The sequence below is a fragment of the Rattus norvegicus genome, chromosome 4 (genome assembly GCF_021556685.1).
Source record: "Rattus norvegicus strain SHRSP/BbbUtx chromosome 4, alternate assembly SHRSP_T2T, whole genome shotgun sequence".
Classification (NCBI taxonomy): domain Eukaryota; kingdom Metazoa; phylum Chordata; class Mammalia; order Rodentia; family Muridae; genus Rattus; species Rattus norvegicus.
Genome location: NC_141537.1, coordinates 44,469,091 through 44,493,122, shown reverse-complemented (window position 1 = coordinate 44,493,122; position 24,032 = coordinate 44,469,091). Strand labels below are relative to the sequence as shown.

The 24,032-nt window shown below is 37.7% G+C and overlaps 1 protein-coding gene across 3 annotated transcripts in view; it reads right to left on the bottom strand.

Annotated features, from left to right (window-relative positions):
• Foxp2 (forkhead box P2) overlaps positions 1-24,032 on the bottom strand; it is a gene marked incomplete at its 5' end in the record, with an annotated part of 499,310 nt that overhangs the window by 51,075 nt on the left and 424,203 nt on the right. For 2 of the 3 annotated variants that reach the window (NM_001271104.2, NM_001446500.1), the window contains 3 exon segments: positions 13,037-13,214; positions 14,718-14,906; positions 16,087-16,224. In NM_001271104.2, coding sequence (NP_001258033.2) covers positions 13,037-13,214; positions 14,718-14,906; positions 16,087-16,224 — 505 coding nt within the window. 3 annotated transcript variants of the gene reach the window in all.

The following is a 24,032-nucleotide window of genomic DNA, read 5'->3' as shown; positions in this document are numbered from 1 at the left end:
GGACAGTATGCCTACCAGTAGATACCTAAAGAACTCAGTCGTGTCTTTGGGGCTTCTTTGTCTCATAAGGATGTGTCAACGCTTTTTGTGTGTGTATATTATGCATTCTGGTTTTGGCTTTTATGGGATTCCTGTGTGTGAATATGTATGTCCAATTCTATGTGTTTCTCGTACTTTTCCTTCAGTTCTTTTTCTTCAGTTTGTTTACTCAGCCCCAGTCTGATTTTTTTCTTTTTTTTGGTTTTATCTTATTTTATTTTGTTTTGTTTCATTATTAATCCTTAGATGCTTGTTTGCTTTCTAATCAGAAACAGCAAGGTTGTAGATGTGCATGGAAAAAGGCAGGGGAACCAGGGGGAGGGGGAGGGGGAGGGGAACTCTAATAAAAATAAAACATATAAAAATACGTTAGGTAAAATTATGAATGAACAAGTGAATGAATGAATGAATGAATGAATAAATAAATAAATAAATAAATAAATAAATGTATGTGGACTGACTTGAATTAATTTGCTCTTAAAATACTTCATTACCAAAAATATCAATATAAAATTCTTGTAGAAGAAATGAAGCTGTAATTTTAATTACTGTTATTTTTTGAATGCATACTATATTCTGAAGCCTTAGCAAATGGTTTATATTGCTGAATCCGGTGACCCTCACTGGAAGACAGGACTCATAATGTACGGTGAGCACAGGGTCCAACCTCTAATGGCCCTCAGCTCCAAACTCAGGGCTCTGAAACACTATGTGGTGCTTCCTATAAAATAATGTACAGGCACATGGATCGACCAGCAGCTCAAACAAAGTGCAGTGACGCCAGTGGCTGTGGTGATGGCCTTCCATCAGATGATGTTCAGGGAAGAGTTTCTGAACCAGGAAGGAGCGCTAAAGCTAGATAACAGAATGCAGGGAAGGAGAGTGAGCACCCTTCTCTACAGAGAGTGATAAACAGCCAGTAGCCAGAATTCTCACTGGCCCAGTTGTAACTCTTTGCCAAACCATACTTCGCGCTGATAACACTAATTGTCGTGCATATGCCAATTTCAGATATAGTTAGTTTACCCAACACTATCATTTTGTAATTTTGGACCCTTAATATTTTAAGGAACAGTATGAGATAATAAAAAAGACAGAGTAGGGCTGGAGAGATTGGCTCAGTGGTTAACAGCACTGACTGCTCTTCCAGAGGTTCTGAGTTCAAATCTCAGCAACCACATGGTGACTCACACCTGACTGTAATGGGATCGGATGCCCTCTTCGGGTGTGTCTGAAGAAAGTGACAGTATACTCATATACATAAGTAAATTAAAAAAAATAGGGTAAAGTTGGCTTTTTAAAGCTATTTTGGAATAACTTCATTTTTATTTCTGTTAAGAAATGTCATTTTTAATGGTAGATAACATCTGTGTTGTAGAGAAAACTGTTTCATATAAAATTATTAACTTGCATAAATAGTAGCATTGGCTCATTCATAAATTTTTTTCTAACCATAACTTTTTAAGACCCCTCCCAGTCGGCAGGGTGTCCTAGTAGCAGATCCCCAGAAGCAGACTTCTTTCCTTCTCAGCACATACATAGCTCTTGTACCCTATATTGATGTCTCCCTTTCCCGTCTCCTAACTGTCGCCTACACAGCTACGAGTGCTTCCTGGTCTCCTCCCCCTTCCACCTGAATTGAATTATATGGTTTGCTCTTCACGGAGCAGACACAGATGATCTATTTCAAGGTAAATTAAAGCCATGTCCATTCTCAGGCAAAGCCCCTAGGAGTGTTTCCCAACACTTAGATACAAAGTAAAACCAAACAAAACAAAAACAAACAAAAGCCGAACAGTCCGACAGGAGTGCATTTCTTTTGTCTCTTGCATGGTCTGTTATCATCTTCTCCATTTTTCTTATCTGGTGCTTCTGTCCTACTGCAAATAGTCATGCCTCTTCTCTGCCTATTCTCACAGCCTCAGCTACTCTTACTGGGCAGATGCCCAAGGTTTTCTCCTTTCCTTCTCTTAGACAACTTGAAAAATCACACCCCACCCCTGCCCTGAGAGTGCATAGACGCCACCAATATCATCTTCATTCTCCTTGTTTTTCATTATTTCTTGACTATCGAGACTACTTTCACTTAAATATTAACTTGGCCTCTGTGATTATGCAAAGACTTATCTGCTAATGGACATAAGGCTCTTTCTGTCTCTAGCTCCCGATCTTTCTCCTCTCTCACCCTCTTTCATTATGGCAGTGTCATTCTTCGAAAGTTTGTCTAACAAACAAGATCAGGGTTTTCTTTTGCTGCCATGACCCAGTGCCTTGAACAGTGCCTGGTATGTGTTCAGTAAATACAGTTGATCTCTTTGTTTGCTATTGAGTAATGCGGTTCCTGAAGTCCTGTTGATTGTAACATTGAAGTTTGGTTGCCTTTAATGAAAATATGTACAGGCATTGCTACCTGTAAGATCAATGTCTAAAGAGTTACAGATGGCACTAATGAAGTCTAATGTACATCAAGTCATTAATAAGACTGGATATACTTAGTACAGCAGTTAGTGATGTTATTGATACTTAGTTTATTGCTTTGTTAATAATTTTGTTAATATAAGTATTCATTTGCCTTGTGAAAGATTTTTCATAGCTGTTTTGGTATACTATTCTTTTGATAGAACTTAGTGATATCCTCATGCCATAAAAAGGGCCAGGTTCTTAGTAGGACCTCCAAAAGATTTGATGTCTAAACTACTTACCATTAAGCCACTGTGTCTTAGTTAAATATAGAAAAAAAATCTATGTTTTTCAATTATTAGAAATGGTACAGGATAATACAAGTAAGACATGATAGTTATCCAGTTAGCTGGTACATTACCATGGTCTCAGGATACATGCACAATCTTGTATACAGGCTAATCACAGCTCAGTACATAACCATAGGTGTGGAGGCAGGATTAAGTTTCACAGTGATTCCGGAGTCCAGAGACCAAGGGCGAATTTTAACATAGAAACTATTATCTTGCCTTTAAGACAAAATTTTCCAGCTATCAATTGCTTAAACCCTTAATAGGCACAAAACAATGTGTGATTATTAAGCCACAGGCCAGTCAATTTGTACAGTTGAGAATGTTTTATGAGTTTGGAAGTCTTAAGGTTATTTTTTCCAACTGTAGTGTAAAGTTCTGTTAGATTCACTGTCTTCCAAACCAGGTATTTTCAGGGTTCTAGAGCTCTGTAATATGATCTAGTGAAAAATTTAAATGTCAAGAAACAAAGAAAAAACTGGACTCTGTTTTTATCTCAAAGTTTTTCACAAATATTTGAAAAATGATAAACTTGTGCTGACATTATATTAATTTATATTAGCATTTAGTATTAGGTAAAGACTTTGGAGCTGTAATTGATCTGTACCCTATCTTCCCCAAAACAGTTTTATTTGTTTGTTTTTTAATATTACCACGTGAGCTTGCTGGGTCTTTCAAATCTCGTACATTCTAAACCCAGCTCTCTATTGGAGAACCTGTCTTCTGCTCTAACATGCCCCCTGTAGCTTTCCTCATCTTCTACAACAGAGACCACAAGTGCAACTCTTCTATGCACTCACTGGTCTAATAACACCTAAAGAAAAAGAATACACAGCTTCTCAAACCACGTTTACTATATTTTAGAATGGCTAGAAATAAATATTGATGGTGTGATGCACTGGGCCCACATGATGGACATAGTTGGACTCTGTGACACTGATCAGTTAAATGACTGAAATCCTGGTACAAGAAGGGAGGCAGGTTCTCATTCTCAGTTCATTTCCTTACGATTGCTTCTTAGCAGTTCTTCTCTGGCCCTGTTTTATGCTCTACTGTTTTGTCTATTCTCTTCACTCAGAAGAGATTTTCAATTAGCTAGGATGCTAGTGTACTGGAAAACATTCTAGGGAGCCATGGGTTAGAATATTAAAGAGTAACAATCAACTTTTATCTTCAAGGAAGATGATTCAATTTCTCTGAACCTATGTTAAAGAAACAGGTAAGTTCTAAAACCCTCTATTACGTGTGTGACTTTAAAATCCCTGGTGACAGAACATTGGGCAGTATTCTTCTCCATTTTAAATGATGGCTTGAACCTGGTTTCTATTCATTTCAAGACTTAGGAATAAACATTGGGGAAATGTTTCCTCAAGATTCAAGTCAATAAAAAGATGAATAAAATATAAATAAAAAGTGAGCAGCAGGTCGTGTAGCAGAAAAGGCAATTTAACCGTAGTCCTTTGATCCTTTATTCTGAGTGTATGGAGTAAATACAGAGTGCCAAAAATTGTGCTAGGAGTTAATTACAATCCAATAATTCATGTATATATTTCACAACCTTGAAATAAACACACAATTTTCAGAGGTTGTCCTTATAATTAAATGTTATGCTTATACTCTTTACAGTAAAAGAAATGACTCCTCAATATCCTTCCTTCTTCTATTTCAAAAAATTATCTCTTGATGCTAGCTAATTTTTTAATGTCTGAGAAGATGGCTCAATTGATAACATCCATGTCATATGGACAGGAGAACTTGAGTTTTTATTTCTAACTCCCATGTACAAAGCCAAGTTACAGGCTGAGTTCATGGCTTAGTGGATAACACATGGCTGCTTGCTGTGTAAGATTAAGGACCTAATTTCACATCTCTAGCATCATCAGTAGCCCAGTGTGGTTACCACGTGTCTGTAACCACCGCACGATGGGAGGTAGAGATGGGAATGGCTAAGGCTCCCTGGTCACTAGTATGGCTCCTGGTACAGCAAAAAGTCTTTCTTGAGAGAATATTCTAGAGATTGATAGTATACAGTATTGGATATCCCTCTCTTGTTTCCAAGTGTGCATACGGGCACAAACACCCACACGGATACCCACACTTACACACATGGTAGTCAGAGAGAGAGAACCTCACTGGACAGCCAGCCTAGCAGAATCAGTGCACAGACACGCACACATATGCATTCATACCTGCACACACATTCATACCATATGTATATATATATATATACATATATAAAAATAATTTGTAAATATTATGATACAGTGTTAGTCTACTATGAATATCTAATTAATAAAATGTTATAGAATAGTACTTTGCAAATTTCTAGGGTTTTACAAAAATGATAAAAGCAAAGTTTAGTAGAAATATTCGTATCTTCACAATGTATTAAGAAGAGGTGATATGGGTTAGTAGTGGTGCACACCTTTAATCCCAGCACACAAGAGGCAGAGGCAGGCAGATCGCTCCTGGTTCACAGCCAGTCTGGTCTACAGAGAGGGTTACAGGCCATCAAAAACTACACAGAGGAACCTTGTCTCAAAAAGTCAAAACCAACCATCCTACCAAAAAACCAAAGCAACCAAAAAGACAGGTTGACGTCAGCATTTTGAATTCAGGTATTTTTATATTCTGTCTACCTTTTTTTAAGACAAGGTTTTACTATGTAGGTCTGGCTGTCCTATCTTGAATCTTGTTCTGTAGATCAAGCTGGCCTCAGACTCAGAGATCCACCTGCCTATGCCTCCCTAGTGCTAGATTAAAGTTGTGTACCACCACATCCAGCTGTACTTTCCACATTTTAATTTTAATATTTACATTTTTTCAAAAGGGATCATATATACATGTCCATAGTAACAGTGTTGCAGAGAAGAATCTATTCTAGATGAATCAATTCTCTAGCAGTCCTCTCCTCCAGAAAATAAATCAAATGTCTGCAGCATCTTTCAGATACTTAATGCGTTTGCTTAAATTCAGCCAAACAAAATATATTGTTATGTTAATTTAAACAACCAACTAACGTAGCATTCATCTTCCAGGTGTGTGTGTGTGTGTGTGTGTGTGTGTGCGCGCACGCACGCGTGCACGTGCACCTGCGTGCGTGCATGCAATCAGGGGCCCATCAACTATCCAAGTTGTCGAAGTGTCAAACTACACAAATGAAAATCAGACATTTACTTAAGATTAAGACCGAAAGACATATATCTCTACCAAAGAATACAGGCATCCCCTCTATGCTTAGAGATAAAGAAAGTTAGAGTTGACGATTTTGCTACTAGTCTTTTATGTCTACTGTTTTGAAGTCTGAAACTATCTTTAAATATTTCAGTCAAGATTAAAGATTTGTTAAGTAAAGTATTTCTAAGAAGATTTATGAATTAAATGAAATAAAAGCCATTTCAGGCCGGGTTTTTACTTGATCTTGTTAAACATGTGTGATATTGAATCTCACCAACAGAACAACCAAACAGATAAATCTACTTTAATGTAACATATGCTGTTTCCTACACCTACAACAATTTGAAATGTTATATAATTTAATCTCAAAATTTTCTATTTGTCAAAATTAAATATACCTAGTAATCATCTACTCCTTTAATTATTTAGAAGCTATTTTCTATGAATAAAATAAACAAAATTTGTAGGCAATCTTTTTTCTTTTCTTTCTTTCTTTTCTTCCTTCCTTCCTTTCTTCTTGTCTGTCTGTCTTTCTCTCTCTCTCTTTCTTTCTTTCTTTCTTTCTTTCTTTCTTTCTTTCTTTCTTTCTGAGACAAGCTTTAACTATATAGTGCTGGTTTAGAATTCACTATGTACTAGGTTGACTTTGAACTCACAATGATTCGCCTATCTCTGCTTCATGGGTGCTTGGAATAAAGGTGGCCATGGCATATTAAGCTCCACATAAAAAACACCCTGGTATTTGAATAGTAATTCTGCATGGTGTGCAATGCTCCTATTTTTTCTATTGCTGTTATTTCTAAACTTTGGTTTGATCTGCTTGTGACCTGAAAAATGTATAAACACTGACTTAGCAAAACATCCAGAATACCAGGAGTAGTGAGGCAGGCAGGTCAAATGGCTGACTTCGGGTGACACCTGAGCCGAGTGCTATCTTGAGCACCTTCCTACCTCAGCACAAAGTCATCATTAAAGTTTTCATATTCTTTATTACCTGACAGCTCACTTATTCTCAGCTCACCTAGTTCTACCAGGTATGAAATCAGAAGAGTACTGTCTAAAACCAAGCATTCATTGGCTGTTAATTGAAATCTTACATCTTAAATAACTCGCATATTTATAAAATAAGTGAAATGAAATGAGAGGAAACTTTTGCCCCACGTTTCTGTCCACGAACAGTAATATGTCTCAAGACTCCTGCATGTTTGAAACCGTGGATAGTAACAAAAGCTACAATTGATGCGTTTCCCACCTTAACCGTGCAGTTATCACTCAGGAATGTGACTTTTGCAGTGCGAGCGGTGATAGGAAAATTGCCTATCACAGTTTTATAGATAGGACATTCATTTTCATAGTAAATCTTAGCAACTTTACAATATGGGTTTGCCATTTATTAGAAAAGAAATTCAGCTTTGTTTTTGTTTGTTTGTTTGGCTACTTGTTTGGTTTTTTGTTTGTTTGTTTGATTTGTTTTTTTTAAAGACAGTTTTTTTTTTCTATATAACTGTCTGACTGTCCTGGAACTCAATTTGTAGACCAGACTGGTCTCAGACTCACAAGTATCACAATTGTGACAATTAGCAACTTCTCCTAGCTACATCTGAATCACGAGTGTCACTTCTCCTGTGTTCTAAGGTCACCGATAATTAAAATAAGGATATGGGAAACACAAGTTCTAGGATCCCCTAACAAATCTAATACTAAAGAGGGTTAAGTGAATGGAAAATGGAGTGTACACAGTGTGGACACTATGTAGGTATGCTTGACCGAGATGTGGTTCACATCACAGTAGGGTGAAACGGTGTGCTGTGGAAACTTCATAGGGCTTCAGATGCTGAACACTTTAAAATTCAATTCTCTGGTATACTAGGAGGGTGAGGGGATACAGTTAGCTTCAAGTAACTAAAAGCAAGGGAAACTACATTTTCAATAAAGTCATAATCAACCTATGGTTATTTTCTGAAAGTAAAATTTATCTGGTGTTTAAGAACTATAAAAATATAAGGAAATCCAGGGGCTGGTGCTACACACCTTAGTCCTAGCATACCAGAGGCAGAGGCAGGTAGATCTCTGAGTTCAAGGCCAGCCTGGTTAACATAGTGAGTGCTAGGACAGCCAGGGCTCTTACACAGACAAATCCTGTCTTGAAAAATAACAATGACAACAACAACAAAGAAATAACAAAAAATTTACTGAACAATGAATAACTTCATCTTGGTAACTGGTAGGCCATGGCATCATTATATATATTACATATTAATATGAATTAATATATTAATATAAATTAAAAATAAATATTAAATATATTTATAATTATATGTTCATTATATAACACTGCTAAATAAAATTATTTATTTAGATACATACTATCCATATATTAAATATCTTTACAAATAGTATACTTGAATTAACAAGTTCATTATTTTTAGTTGATTTCTGTGACCTGCTGTCACTCCCTCTTAATAAAAACTAGTATATGTTTAGAGCCATTAATTTAGTACTTATTTTATAAATCCAGGAGTATAATAGTATTTATGACTTAAATGATAAATTAAAATTTAAAAGAGCTCATGGTAAAGTGTTGAAATATATTGTGCAACTTTAGAGAGAAAGTTCTACAAATCTATTCTGTCAGCATTATAAAGTGTTAGTTCTGATATTTATATAATTTAAATAGTTTCAGAAATTATAATTTAAGGTAGCCACAGGAGGTTGTGCTAAATCATGGAGATAAATAAATTATGTCATATTTTTGAAGACATAATGAGAACATCATCCATCAGTGTATGGTAATCCCACTTGGTGCTCATGTGATTACTATTCATGGCCAATCGATCAATAAATCAGAAGCTCTGTGCAAGGTGAACTGAAAAACTGATCATGAAAGAACTCAAGATTATTTCACCTGAAATAAAAAGCAGCCAAGACAGACAGCTTGGAGCTTTATGTTATTCAATAATTGTATCTTTACTATTTCTCACTCTGACTTAAGGTTCTCATCATCGTGGTGTTATAGTTGTCCATCAGAATCTATGCCCTCAAACACATCAAAATCCGTCATGATGGAGTGCAGTTCTTTCATGTCCATGTCTCTCTCTCTCTCTCTCTCTCTCTCTCTCTCTCTCTCTCTCTCTCTCCTCTCTCTCTCTCTCCCCTCTCTCTCTCTCTCCTCTCTTTCTCTCTCTCTCACTCCAACATGACAGATTTTGGTATATATGTACATATATATATGTATATTTACATATATCTATAGGTATAATATATATACATATGTAATATAGATAGAACATATAGTATAGATATTCTTATATAATTTAATAATTAAAAAACGTATGATGGGGGTTGCAGTTTCTTTTTATGATGTGGTAGCTTCAAGAGCAGTGGTCACAGCCCCCAACGAAGTTTGAGCACACGACTGTTCGATTTCACTATTTCTCCTTTATGACGGAAAATGTTTTTGTGACGTCATGGTTTTTCTCTTAAGTATAGATTTTCTAGGCAGATCTTGTTGCTTAGGCCTGCAACTCCAGCATTTTCAGGGCTGAGCCAGAAGGATCACTCATGAGTTCAAGGCCAGTTCAGTGCTACATAGTGAGTTCCAGGTCACCATGTGCTACAGAGTGAGACTCTGTTTCAAAAAAAAAAATTAAAAAAAAGTAAATAAGTAAATTTTCTGCAGAAACTAAACTTTGCTTTTAGAGTCTTTATTTTCCAAATTTCTCCTTCATGAGCATTTTAACTTTCATATGTCCTGTGACAATTAAAGTAGGAAAAAATGGTGAAATAAAATTCTATCCAAAACTAGCTCAGAAATAAGAGACATTTTCATTTGAAAATGAAACAGTTACACAGTAACAAAGTGCTTTAGCTAATGAGACTTTTGCTTGAGTTGAAAGAATACAGTTGAAAAAATATTTTAAATAAGAACTGTAAGCTTTGTAAAACAATTTGAAAGACATTACTACAATAAAATTATGCTAAATGGTGATTTAATTTGAAAAGATTCTAAATGGAGATTTGTTTAACTTGTACAAAAAATACCAATGAGATAAACTTATTTCTCTTTCTGTTTCTATCAACAGTTTTTTTTTAATTATCAAGAACGTCCACACTTGGGGTTGGGGATTTAGCTCAGTGGTAGAGCGCTTGCCTAGGAAGCGCAAGGCCCTGGGTTCGGTCCCCAGCTCCAAAAAAAAGAACCAAAAAATAAAAAATAAAAAAGAACGTCCACACTTGCATTGAAATAATTTACAAATGTCCTTTGTAAATCTTATTATTCATTTTCCTCCTGAGCATACTTGATTTTCTAAAGAACCATAATGCATGAACAGGACATTCCTTTCTAAGTCGATACTGAAGATTATTCCATTTCCTTCTAAAACAAGTATGAAAGGTGGGCCTGTGTCCAGGCTCTCTTCCAATAAGTAAGCTTTGCCTCTCTGGATTTCTGAGGAATGGACCAGACAAGTGAATTAGAAGACCTCAATTAAACAAAACAGGAACACCGGGGGGAAGCTATGACAAAGGAAAAACAACTTCATAAAACAGAGTAAATGTTCAGTATAATATTATTAATTTTATTGGCCATCAAACAATGGTCATATGCAATGTAAATATTGGGTATGGCTTATACAACTTCACTTTTCATATTAAATTCTTCTTGCTTCTCATGACTGTGTCCTACAGAGTCAGTAAAATGTGTGGCAAACACTGGTATAAGATATACTCCTCTGTGACAGAAACAATGAACTTGAGATAAAGTTCACTTGTATAAATGAACTTTGTCACTTCGCAATCCAAATGCAAATTAGAACATCCATTCATAAAGATTAATGATACTTGATTTTTACCTTAATTAAGAACTTGAGCCATCATTTTTTTGTCTTAAACTTCTTTTTCCCACAATAGATAATAACGCTTACATATAACTACATTATAGAACACTCAATCTTTCATATATGATTATATACATATATATTCTTAGGCTTTTTATACACATACACACACACGTGTATATACATGGAGGTTGATGTCTATATGTAGTTGAGGGCTGGCAAAATTTAGGTCATGGCTCATGATTGGACAGTAGAAAGTAAGGTGGGAACAAAGTTTCTGTAAAGCAAGAGAGAAGAGGGGAAAAAGGAGAAGAATCAAGATAGAGACAGAGAAGGATGACCCAGATCTAGGTGGTCTTAAATGGCCATAGGTAGTTATGAATATTTCTTAAGGGATGCATTGCTTTAGGTCAATTTTTCTTATCTATGTGGACAGTTTATATCTTTATCAATTGGTTGTGAGTTTATTGTATGGACGTATTATGGATTGAGAATTTAAAATATAAATCTGATTGTTTAATTAGAGTTTGTTGAGTCTTGATTTTAATGGGTTGCTGGGAGTTTATACTATAACTACCAGGGGATGGTTGCTTGGAGTGAGGACAGAATCTGTGCAGAGAGCAGCAATAGGCCAGCCACTGCTGGACCTCTCCTGTCCTGATTTTCCCAGGTAGCTACCACAGATGCCACGTGGCCCGATGTTACCGGCACTAGTGCAGGATTACCGGCACTAGTGCAGGATAAAAAGAAATATTTCTTTTATAATTACTACAACAGGTAGCAAAACAATGTGTTAGACAAGAATCCATTAAAAATTTAAGTTTATCAGCTTAAAAGATAAGAATTAAGTTCTATTTTCTAAGTGAGAAAGGGCTGGTGCCATGATGAGTCATGTGATAGCCAAACAAGGGAACCTTAAACCTTAAAGGAACAGAGGGAGTCTGCCCACAGACTCTAGGTCCGGGGCTGTGAAAACTACAGGCTGTTCCTGGCCAGAGGTTGACTTCCTGACATGACAGATTAGAGAAGCCTAAACAGGCTCATACAAGTTTTTTAAGTTTACTTCATTCTTTTTAATTGTTTTTATTTTCATAATGGGTGTGATTTTGAGTCTTGTGGTTATATTATTTCTCTGGGAGAGAGTGCAAGATACAAGCTTTTTATTTGCCGACTAAGGCACATGCTATTTTGGGAGAAAGTTTTTGTTTTTGTGTTTTTAAAAACGGTAATTAGGCTCTGGACACCTTCCAGAGTTATATGGATCAGATTTGATAGAGGTAGACCTCCTGAAAACTAAATTCAAGAGAATCCAACTGAAAGATATCATAATAATGCTAAAATTTTGTTTTGAGATTTATATATTACAGAATGCTGATCTGGCCTGCTTGGATTCCTGATCTCAGGGAATTTTCAGCCAGATCCAATCAAGACAGACATCAGAGGTTACAACAATTTTTGGGTGTCCTTTTTAGGCTAAACAACTCCCCAATTTTCCCTACCCCCAAAGATATCTCAATGTCCAAATATAGCTTGAAGAAGTTATTGAAGAGTCATCACACGGATTCCCTAAACTTTGGGAGGCTAGAAATAGTTATTCCAGCTACCCCACGGATACCATGTGGCCCTATCGTGACAGCACTAGTGCAAGATCAAAAGCTCCACATATATATAAATTAGAATATGGTCAAAATTATTTAAAACCATAATTTACATTGTATGTGTAGGAAGTTTGGGGAAAAGTTAGTACTATAATCCCATGACATGAGGTGGGCTTCCCAACCACAGAGCTTACAACCGCTCTACAGAGGCACAGAGCTTGTCTATTATTTGTGATTTTAGTTCACTAGAAATCTGTGTTTCCATCAGTTGTCCACCAAAACTAATTATCATATCATTATCATGGCATATGGAGTACTGGTGCTCTTGCTAATGTATATTCAATGGTGCTTGCCTTATATCGCCTTATATGTTACTCGTGCCTATAAGACCAATTGACATACAATGAATATTTAACAAAATACTTAAGAGAGTTTTACTATACATTTAAAAGTAATGTGTGATAGAGTTTCTGTAACTATAGAAAGCTGGTCAGGTGACCATGGTAACACTAATGCTTTCTTACCAACTTGAAGGCCATTAACGGAAATACCTCAAGGTGTAAGATAAATCCACAAGTGCATGAGATGGTAAAAGCGCAAGAGCAGGAATGAAGGATTTGCACCGCATTTCCTATACCTTGAGGCAGCGACTGGACGGGAAGGGCTGCTTGGCCGGGTGGTATGGAGATGAGGCCCTGACGCTGAAGGCTGAGCAGATGCTGCTGCTGCTGTAGTTGCTGCATCTGGAGAAGCTGTTGCTGGAAGACAAGCTGTTGAGCGGCCAACTGCTGTTGCTGCTGTTGCTGCTGCTGCTGCTGTGGGCATCAGAAAACCCGACCCAGTCAACAGCAGAGAACAGGTGCACGCACACCACTCTCTCACACACAAAGGCATGCTCCTTTCCCTGCCCGGCAGTGTTCTTGGTCAGTCCATGGTCAAAAGTCCAGAAGCAGAGCACGAACAGCCTCTAGGTATTCAGCTGCCTGCTTCTTGGGAGGGAAACAGCATCAGGGACTGTCGCTAATGGGAGTGAGCAAAGTTTAAAGACAGAATCTAACAAAAGCTCAGCTATCTAGAAACTTGTGCATCGCCAATGACTGTAAGTTTAGGATCAAAACATCCTAGACATGACCAACTTCTGCGATGCTCTCATTTTTTCCCAACTGAGTCAGTTTAATGGGTGCTCCAGGAATATGATCTTTAGTGATCCATCAGTAAACTTGGCTGGAGGTCCCAAGACAGGCACGTTAACTTTCTCACTCTCTTCCTCCGTTTCCCTTTTTGAATACACTAAAGGCAAAACTATATGCATGTCCAAAAAAAAAGTGTCCTTATTATGAAGAAAAGTCTAACTTCCAGTTTCGTGAGGCATTTCGAGACAAACCAGCGTTCTTTGGATTTGGGGGGGTGCAGAAGATGGCAGGCACACTTGAAAGGAAGACAAGCTGTGTGGAAGACCTTTCATTTTCAGTATGAGGAAAAGAGAAACTTCTGATGCGCTCACTGGAAAACAGACTGTATAATGGAGCAAGTCATGTGGACTGTCCAAAGCCTCTGAGAAATAAGGGAGCAATTCCTATTCCGTAGTTGATGGCTGTCTGAAATTCTATTCACAAATCCAAACAGAAACAAAACCTCAGGAGGTCAAAACCGTTTCCTGTACGTTTGCATAATGGGCAGCTTGAAGACAGCAACCCTGATACCTGCTGATCAATTTAACTACTTCAACATGTTTTGTTTGTATTATGTTTATATGTGATGCAGTTTGCTGACAAGCGCAAGCTAGGCCCTGGAAGCCAGCTTGTCAGTTTGATTTATGAGCATATCAAACGGTAACTTTCTACTCACCACTCCAAACCTACCCTAGCAGTTCATTAATCAGGGGCCTGTGACTTTGAAATCTGTGCTCAACCAGTTTTCCTCGTAGTCTCCCTGCCCCCAACAATGGGCTAAATTTGCATGCGTGTTCTCTGAGCTGTATGACTGAGAAAAATAAGGTTCCCTCACCAACTTGGATTCTCAGTGAATACAGGATAATCAGGACTTTGTCCAGCACACAGCTTGCTCTTTGTACGCTGTGATTCATTAGTGAACATTAGACGACAGCCAGCAATGGATGGTGACTCTCAAGTCCCATGCTACAAAAAAGGAGAGCATGAGAGTCTCACCGTCACTGTTATTAAGCTCAGTAAAAATATAGAACACTGCCTCGTTGACAGCAAGGGCCTTGTTATAGGAAGATCTGAGACTATCCTTGCCTCTCAAAGTGCCTTCCCAACCCCACGCTATTATACATCAATGAAATACCTCGCTCCTACCTCTTTTGCTTGCTTTCCAGGATGTTGCTGTTGTTGCTGCTGCTGCTGTTGCTGCTGCTGCTGCTGCTGTTGCTGCTGCTGCTGCTGCTGTTGCTGCTGCTGCTGTTGCTGCTGCTGCTGTTGCTGCTGCTGCAAAAGCTGAAGATGTAACTGCTCTTGCTGTTTCTTGTAAAACTCTTGTAGTTGTTGCTGAATAAACCATTTTGACTTTAATAAATAAAGGCAAAAGTTTCATGTATTATAAATGTCCTAAACTCTTCTAGACTGACACATGGTAGGGTAGCCATTAAGATTCACCTCATGGGAAAAAAAAATGCATTGGGTTTAAAGAGACAGCCCTACATACTTCTCCCCCCCCTCAAAGCAGCTCTGAAATTTTCCGATCTGGAATTCAAACAGTCCTAAATAAAAGGGTCTAGAAAATCTGTACTCTAAAGGCCAGAAGTAAACACTCTTTTTTTTTTTTTTTTGGTTCTTTTTTTCGGAGCTGGGGATCGAACCCAGGGCCTTGCGCTTCCTAGGTAAGCGCTCTACCACTGAGCTAAATCCCCAGCCCCAGAAGTAAACACTCTTAATGACTACATCTTAAGTCCTATCCCAACCTAGAAACAAGCTGTGCCCTACCCTTTAGAAGGATCAAAGGTTAAGTTCCACCAAAGTGGGATGCGATATTCTTATAAGAAAACAGCTCGATCTCTCAGTGTTTTGGCACAAGGGATGCTAGAAATCTAAGCAGCTTGTAGGCATAAGTAAGTAAACCATTAAGACTTGTGCTGAAGAACATTATTTTCATCACAAAAGAGAAGTATCACATTTGGAATCTATTTGGAGATACTCAGTAGGCTCACTGTATGCACTACCACAAACTATGAGCTTGCTATTTATCTGATTAATTTTGTTCTAATAGCAGATTCTTCCATTCTTAAATAAAGACTGTACCTTGGGGTGTATATATGATGTTTTCAGCATGTGCTGTCCACAAGGTGGCCTTTTTTTCTATTTATTAGTAATAGAGGGATTGCTAAAGTGTTACAGATTTACAAAACAACAATTATGTCGTATCTTGGTATACGCCTTGGAAAATCTAAAGTAAATGTTCCTAAGAGTCTGAGTCTTCCCATACTAATTCTTCTGCTTTCAACTTCGTCCTCTCTCTGCTCTTGTTCTAGACTTGAGTAAAGTCAAAGAGAACGAGCAACTTATATGCTCGTATGTACCTCTGTAAGAAAAGCATGGCACTTACGTTGTAACATGCTGATTGGTTGCTTTGTAAGTGGAGACCACACTATCCAATAAGCCCACTGCACTGCTGACAGAATAGGCACCCCTTGAGCTGGACCAGAGCACCAAAGCAGGTAACCCACATTACCTGCTGCAGCATCACAGCCTGCTGCTGCTGGAGGAGGGCCTGGAGCTGCTGAGGAGACAGGACCTGCTGCTGAAGGATCTGCTGCATCTGCTGAGGGGTGATCACTTGGGGAGTCATCATGGCCACCGACACGGGCACCTTGCATGAAGATAGAGGGAAAGGGCTGTCATAGCTGAGGATCTGCTTATCTTTGCACAACTGCTTGATGTTTTCAACTATTCAGCAACAATGGCCCCACATGGTATATATTTCCTGTTATGTAACTTTCTATTACTCCGACAATAGTTTTCCAGAGGCGTCAGAGCTCACCAGGCTCCCACTTCAAGCTCATGTCTCAAATGTACTTGCACGAAGGTGTTGGAACTAGATGGGAATGAATAATCTCGTGGCAATAGTTCCAGAAGCTATCATTGATCATGTTTTCGATGGCTTATTACTGCTGTAACTGAAAGCCTTTGGAAACACTTAAAATGTATCATCAAAATAAAATGCTAAACAACTAGAATACGCATTTAAATAACTGGCATTTATAGTTGTACACAGCATATTTGTAATACATTTATATAACACAATCGCTATTTGACATTATATAAATATTTATAGTAGTTAAAAATACAGGTATTGAGTGAAATGGGTAAAGTGGCTGGCTTCGCAGATGAACTCTTGGAGTTTGTTCTAGAACTCACATGACAGAAGGAAAGAACCAACTCTCACAAGCTGTCCTTGATTCTCCATGAGCACCATCACACACACACACACACACACACACACACACACACACACACACATACATACATACACCAGATAAATGTAAATTAAAAAGATAAAAAATGCACACGGTGATAGAGATGCATAAATAATCATGTATAGTAAGCAATATAGCAATATAGGAGTTTTGTAAGATACTAAGTATCTTTCTACCACAGCCATAGTTATACTACAAGGTCCAGAAATCTGAAGATTGCTCTCTTGCAACCAGCATGTAGTCAGTGTGTCAGATAGCCAAGCTACAACCTTTGAGAAAATATTCACTTTGTCTCCTGGCCCCCCAAAATAAAATCTGCTTATATTATAAGTAAAAGCTAGTATTATATAAATAACTGATTTACAACATATTTATGTGACAATGTTTCTTTGAAAACAGAAAATGATGCACAATTCACAATTTAATAGTAATTTTGAATGTGGTTCATACGTTTCTAATCTGACATTTGACAATTAAAAAAAGTATTAATGAAAAAGTGGTCATAAGTGGAAATAAAGAAATAAAGAAAAGAATTCCAGAGTGAGTTTCTTCTATTTCAAACAGACAAGTATTTTCTGTTTTTTTCATTTTGGTAAGTTAGAACACAGATTAATTTGATTCATTTGATATCATGGGAAAGAATGTGTCAAAAATAGTTCAGTGATTTCAAAAAATATTTCTGAATTAAAGAATATATGTTAGTATATTTCCATTTATTATAATATGTAGCACCGTGAATGAGTGATCTAAAATCAATCAGTTGGAGACTAGGAAAGTAAGATCAGGGACCAAAGGCCTTAGATCTGGCTTCCTAAATAAGAGTACTGAGTTGCCCTGATGTGTTTGTGGGTGCTCTGTTATTTAAAATGTTAAAAAGTTATCGGTTTGATCACTTGTTTTTTGATAAGCAAATAGGATGATTAAAATAAATTGTCGGAGGGGGGTGCAGTGCAAACTACAAAATATGTAATCTGCTAACTATCATTGACCTTATAGTCTCCTCAAGAAGCTGGGAATTAGGCAGCAGCTGAGGGATAGAGAAAGACATGGTACAGTTTCATTTCAAAAGTGCCAGTGTAGGTAGATTAGACGGAACACATCACAAAGACAGAAGACAAAGACAGAAGGGAGGGATGAATGGATAGAGGGAAGAGTAGATGGATGGAAGGAAGATGGAAGGAGGGAGGGAGGCAGAGAGAAAAAAGGAAGGAAGGAAGGAAGGAAGGAAGGAAGGAAAAGGGGGAAGATTGGTATGGGGGCACATGTCTACACATAGCTATTTTGCATAAACATGCATATTCATGAAGATGATCATTTCGTTGGGATGTTACTATCTTTCTTGTCTAACAGCCCCTCATTGCTAGTTCTGTTATCACTTAAACCTCTGCATTTCTCCAAGTAAACATGCTCTGTGCATAGTGCGCAGGAGGGAACTTTCTAGGCCAATTCTATGAATGGAGGCATGCCATAATGTTCCCAAGCCTACAGTCAGCATCCAGGTGATCTGCAGGACAGGACTTTCTATGCTACTGTGACTGGTTTGGTGTTTGGCCAAAGCAAACTGCCTGCTGTCTTTACAACTTCCAAGATTAGTAGTCAGTCCTCTCACTGTGCAGAATAATTTAATTTTCAAGCTCATGAGTTTCTTACAAACTACTAAGACACAAATGTATATTCCCACATCAGGGCCATGTGGAAGTTATACATGCATAGCTCGGATGTATGGGATGCATTCACATTTTAATCAGATCCTGGCCTCCTCTGAAAGGCTGCCATCTGAAAGATAAGCCAAGTAACACACAGCAAATTGCATTCTCTACTTTCCTAAATATGTACCAAGGCATATCTTAAAGTTCATATAAGGGCTAGGAAAACATGTCTGGAGGATATCAAACATTTAATGCAAACTGATAATATCATCTAAATCCACATATAAATGTATGCATGTGAACACACCTGTATACACACACACACACACACACACACACACACAAAACCAAGCAACCAAAATCGTCCCTATCAATTATACTTTGTTTTCAGACTTCTCAGTAGCCTTATGTGCTACTGTTAAATTTTCAAAATTTAAAATGTCTCCATTTCTGTGGTTAATTTTAACTGACACATTTTCTTTATTACATTTAGACTACTCTAAAATTGCTTGCTTTTTGCTACCAAGAGCTACATAGGTAGGAATCCACTGATCAAAAAGAAGAGTGCATGTAAAAACCTTGGTGCTACACTATTTATCAATATTCAGGGAAAAAAAGTATCAGACTTAAAAAGTTCTGGATTCACACATAGCTGTGGATTTCTCTAGAGGAATTCACAAACATATTTTTAAGCTTGATGTTAACTGGCCAACATAATTTCTACTAGCTATAAAATTGGATGCAGGCAAACATCCCAGTGACTGTGTGGTTCATTCAGTAACATCTAGTTCATTAAATGTGTGGCAGAGGTAAGGGAGAGAGACCTGTGACACTTTCTGTCAGGGAGGCAGGGGGAAGTCTGATAGACTTACCTTAGTGGGTATATGAGTAAATACTAGTAGATATTGATACTAGTCAAACTACTTAAGAATAAAGGGGGGAAAAAGCCTACATTTCTCCCTTTTCTCTCATCTCATGCTTACTAGATTGGTAGATCCAAACCTTAAAGTGATCCTGTCAAACGCGGATCTTCGTTTTTGTCACCACATAAATTAAGCAAGATCTTAGAGCTTTGGTTAAGATCAAGTCGATAAAAAGAACCACTAAGCGAACATCAGGTCATGTAGCAGAAAAGGCAATTTAACCATAGTCCTTTAATCCTTTATTCTGAGTGTATGGAGTAAATACATGGTGCCAAGAATTGTGCTAGGAGTTAATTACAATCTAATAATTCATGTAGAAAATAATAGAAAACAATGATATAGTTATGTAAACTAAAAGGAGAGTAGAAAATGTCTGAGACTGTCTTGCGATGAGTCAGATGCTTAAAGGAAAAATATAGGCATTATTCTCCAAAGGGTAGGTGGCAACTTTAGTTTATTTTGAAATACATATATAATAAAAGTCTTTGTGAATTCTTTCAGACAGTTGTTAGGACTAAAACACTGTGAAGACCATGTTTCTCAAGTCAATTTAAAATGGGAATGTAGGAGTCATAAAAAAACCAAAAAAAACCCCACAAAAAAACAAAAAAACAAAAATGTGTTTGGTAAAAGCATGGTGCCTTATTACAGCTGAACTTCACGGTAGACTTTCTGGAAGGGTTGGGTTTCCCCATTCAGTTCGTCACTTAATTAGACATCCCTACTACATGTGGGTGATTGAAAAAGTTTTGAGCATGATGTCGGTCCAGTCCTTTAATAAGTATGAGATGGAAAATCTAGTCACGACCTGTAGATGAGCTTTACAGTAGAAATCATCACTTCTAGGTTATGGTGTACACTACCTATGAGCTCACAGACTGCTTTATTGTTTGCTTCAGATATTCAGACCAAGAGAGTCCTGACCTCGGCACTTAAAAATCAAAAAGTGACTCCTAGGTGTAATCAATGCAAAACAGGGATTCACAGGATAGCTCTGTTCCCATCGTGACATACAAGGGTAGGAAGTGTCTGATTCTCCTTCCTGATCAATGCTTTGTGCTCTCTCTAGCTTTACACCTGCAGTTTACTGTCATGTAGGAAATGATCGCACTCAATTGACAGGTTTGATCCAAATTCCAGGCTCGGTTGCAGGTATAATGTCTACCATAATCATCGCTTTCCAAAAGCTTCCTGGTTTTGTCATATTCAAAAGAAACGACAATGAACTGAGTGGCATCTGCAGGCTTTTATCAAGTACTGGGCAGAGTATTTAGAGAGATCTGGGGTGGACAGTGCACACTGCCCTTTAATGCAGTCTCTCAGCGCAGGGAAAAGTGTGACAGGGACAGCAGAAAGAGCAGCAGAGTGCAGTGACGGCTGTGAGCCTCCTTCCATCACCAGCCACCACTGCTTATTTTCAACCGCTAATCTTAAGGCACTAATTTTAATATTTAGTCATTTGCTTCAGGAGGCAGAGTCTGTCCAACTTCACTCTTCTCATAGATTCAAGCAAACACGTCACAGAGATTTTAGCCTTTTTTTTTTTTAAGCATTGGAGGAATCAGGCTGCTCACACAGGCCTGTCGTAGAGACTCCGGACATCTGATATATAATATGCTATACCACATGTTTGAAGGCCAGAAAAGCAACTTCTAATCTCATTCTGGCTAATCAAGCTGCTCAGATTATTTTACATACTTCTGTGGTTTAGGCCTTGACATGCCCTTGTTTTCCTTTCTTCTCAAAGCTAAAGTTCCTCTCTTTGATTAGCTGAAACATTTGCATGGTCACTACACATTTTTCATTTTATAAATCATTATGCATTAGCAGTCTTGATCGCCTAGCTTGACTAATCCTGGCGAACTGAAATCACAGCTGAAGGTCAAACTCCATCCCACTGCACATTCATATTCAAACAAATCTGCGGCATTGTTCATTAGAGCCGTCAAATCATCATCGGGAGGAAGTTACCGCAGATCTCACCCTCACTCTTTTTTCTTCTCAAACTTAACCTACACAACAGCAACGCTCAGACAGATAAGAGCAGAATACAAACAGAATCAATAACACTTTTCAAGTGCCCGGTTTTATTTTAAGTTGTAAAACCCAGAACATCACCCGTAATTACACATAACAGCCGAGTGCTCAGCTAGTTGGGGGGAGAAATATAACCTAAAGAGAGGTATATTCATAAATAAAACCTCTTTCTCTCACCATGTTTACAAACTCAAATGTTCCTGGAAGCAGCAAGCTAGATTTATCCGGTGAAATTAGCATCTTCCTCAGAACCAGTAAGATCGGTTTTTCTGAAACCCGCACTAACAACTCTTCCTGTTTGTTTGTCCTACGTTCACAAATATTTCCTCTGACGTTTTAAAGGGAATTTTTAATATATCAGACACAGAAACAAAACAATTGTGATTTTTTTTTGATGGAGCTTGGAAAATTATCCCAAATAATATTAATTTCAACAAAAAAGCAAGCTGTCCTGATAAAAGACAACTCTGTAAGAAAGCAGAAATAACTATGAGAAGGAAGCTCTTTTCATGCTTTTAGAGGCACTCTTATAGATTGACGGACGATAATCATCTTAATTTCACTGCTCTCCAAAACAAAGACCCAGAAAAGGCAGCAAAAGACACTGGCCCATTCATTCCAGGCCCCGCACAATGCTAATTCCAACATTTAGCTGCATGGTTTTCTGCTTGATGTATCACAGCTCAAAAGATGAAAGCAGAGAAGTAATTGCTCTCCTGGTTCTTATTCTTCGCTGACAACCCATAAATTTAATTTTACACACACATTCATTTACATTTTCAAGTATATGACATGATAATTGCTAGAATATAACACCTCCATTCCTGTAGATACAGCAACTCGCTGATTGACACGTGTGGTGAATAGAGAAGAATGGTGGTTGAATTGCAGAATTTTTTTTTCTCTTCTGAAAATTACACTTAGAAGGGCTAACGGTAATAAGCATTTATGAAACAGTCTCACCATAAACATCTGCACGTAAAGTGAACAGTAGAGCCGCAGCCATTGCAGTCTCTTGGCTTTTCGTGCTTTACAGCGAACTGTAGTTTTGAAATAGTCAAACTGCTCACGGTAGAGGTGCTGAAGCGCACAGGCATGGAAGAGTCTCTTCCCAGTATTTACTCTATCCAAAGTCTGTCTTTTCAGTCAGTCTGGCCACTAAACACGCAGAGCCATAAAACACGCAGCCTGCTTGAAGGCATGTCCTTTATTTTATAAAATATAACTACGTTAATAGTGTCAACAATATGGGACATACTTTTCTATGGGGAAAAGAACATACTGATTATTTTGAAGTTATCCCCTGACAAAAATGTGTGCTCTGGCAGGCGCTCCTGCTGATGGCTATACTGACTTTGCTTCCTAGTTCACCCCCAGAGAAGGCGACAAATGGACTTGCTTTTCTCTGGCTTCAAAGTTCAAGAACGGAACAAAGCCCTCTAAATTGGATCCTGATGAGAAAACACCAGCAGCTTACCAAAGAATGTCAGAGCATTAGAATGCCCTCCCTGCACTTGGAGTTGCTGATGGGGCTGTCCAACTGACAGAGGTCAACTTCAATGGGGGGGGGACGAAGCAAGGGACAACTGAGGTAGATTTACTGTGACTATGGTACCAGTGCCTGCAATTGCGACTTGTGACTGACTTGACTAATTTGTACAGATCAAAGATTTGTTCACGTCTGCTCGACACTCAGTGGCTACTAGAATAAACTACAGCAACACCTGTGTCTGTAAAACAAAACTCTATCATGCTCCAGACTCTATTTTGTGCCTCATGCAATACATATGACACCTCGAGAGTTGGAAAAACATACCTAGTGGAGGCTCCAAAAGATACCTTGTTTTAGGAAACTAATTAAAAATAAGCTAACATCTGCAAGACATGTAATCATATTAAATCTATTTGTGGGTCCCTTTCAGTACTTAGAAATGTAGCTAAGATAGTTAAAGAAACGCTACATATAATCATTGACACTCACAATTAGAAAACTTCATTTAAAAGACGGAACTGTTTTAATGTAGACAGCGAACATTTAATGGGGTTACCAAAACAAGCCTCTTATCTTAAAACCATAATTTCAACTAGTAATGGGAAGGATTAGGACCGTAATTTATCTTACAAAGTTGGTGTATGCACTGCCTTATTTTACTTAAGTCTAACCTGTGCCTCTTGAAATTTTAAGATAAACATAAGAACAAGATATACATATATATATATATATACATACATACACAGAGAAATATCATAAGTGATATTTTCGGGAAATAAATGAATTTTAACCATAAATAGTTGACTCTGATATATTCTGTAGCGTTTAGGTCACATTATAAAACTACTTTAGGTCCTTTATGCATCTTATACTTCTCTTTAACTTTACACTGTGAGATCACATACTCCGTGGATTTTTTTGGACAGAATCCTCTTTTTCTTTATCATAGCCGTACCCATTTAGTTTATCAGGTCCACCTAGATCATAAAGCTATGGTGAACATACAGTCTTGCTCATCCTGTCTCAATAGACTTCCATGATTACTTTTTACCAACTAGTCTTGTCGAAAGGTTTCTAGCATTATAGGTAATGTAAAGTCC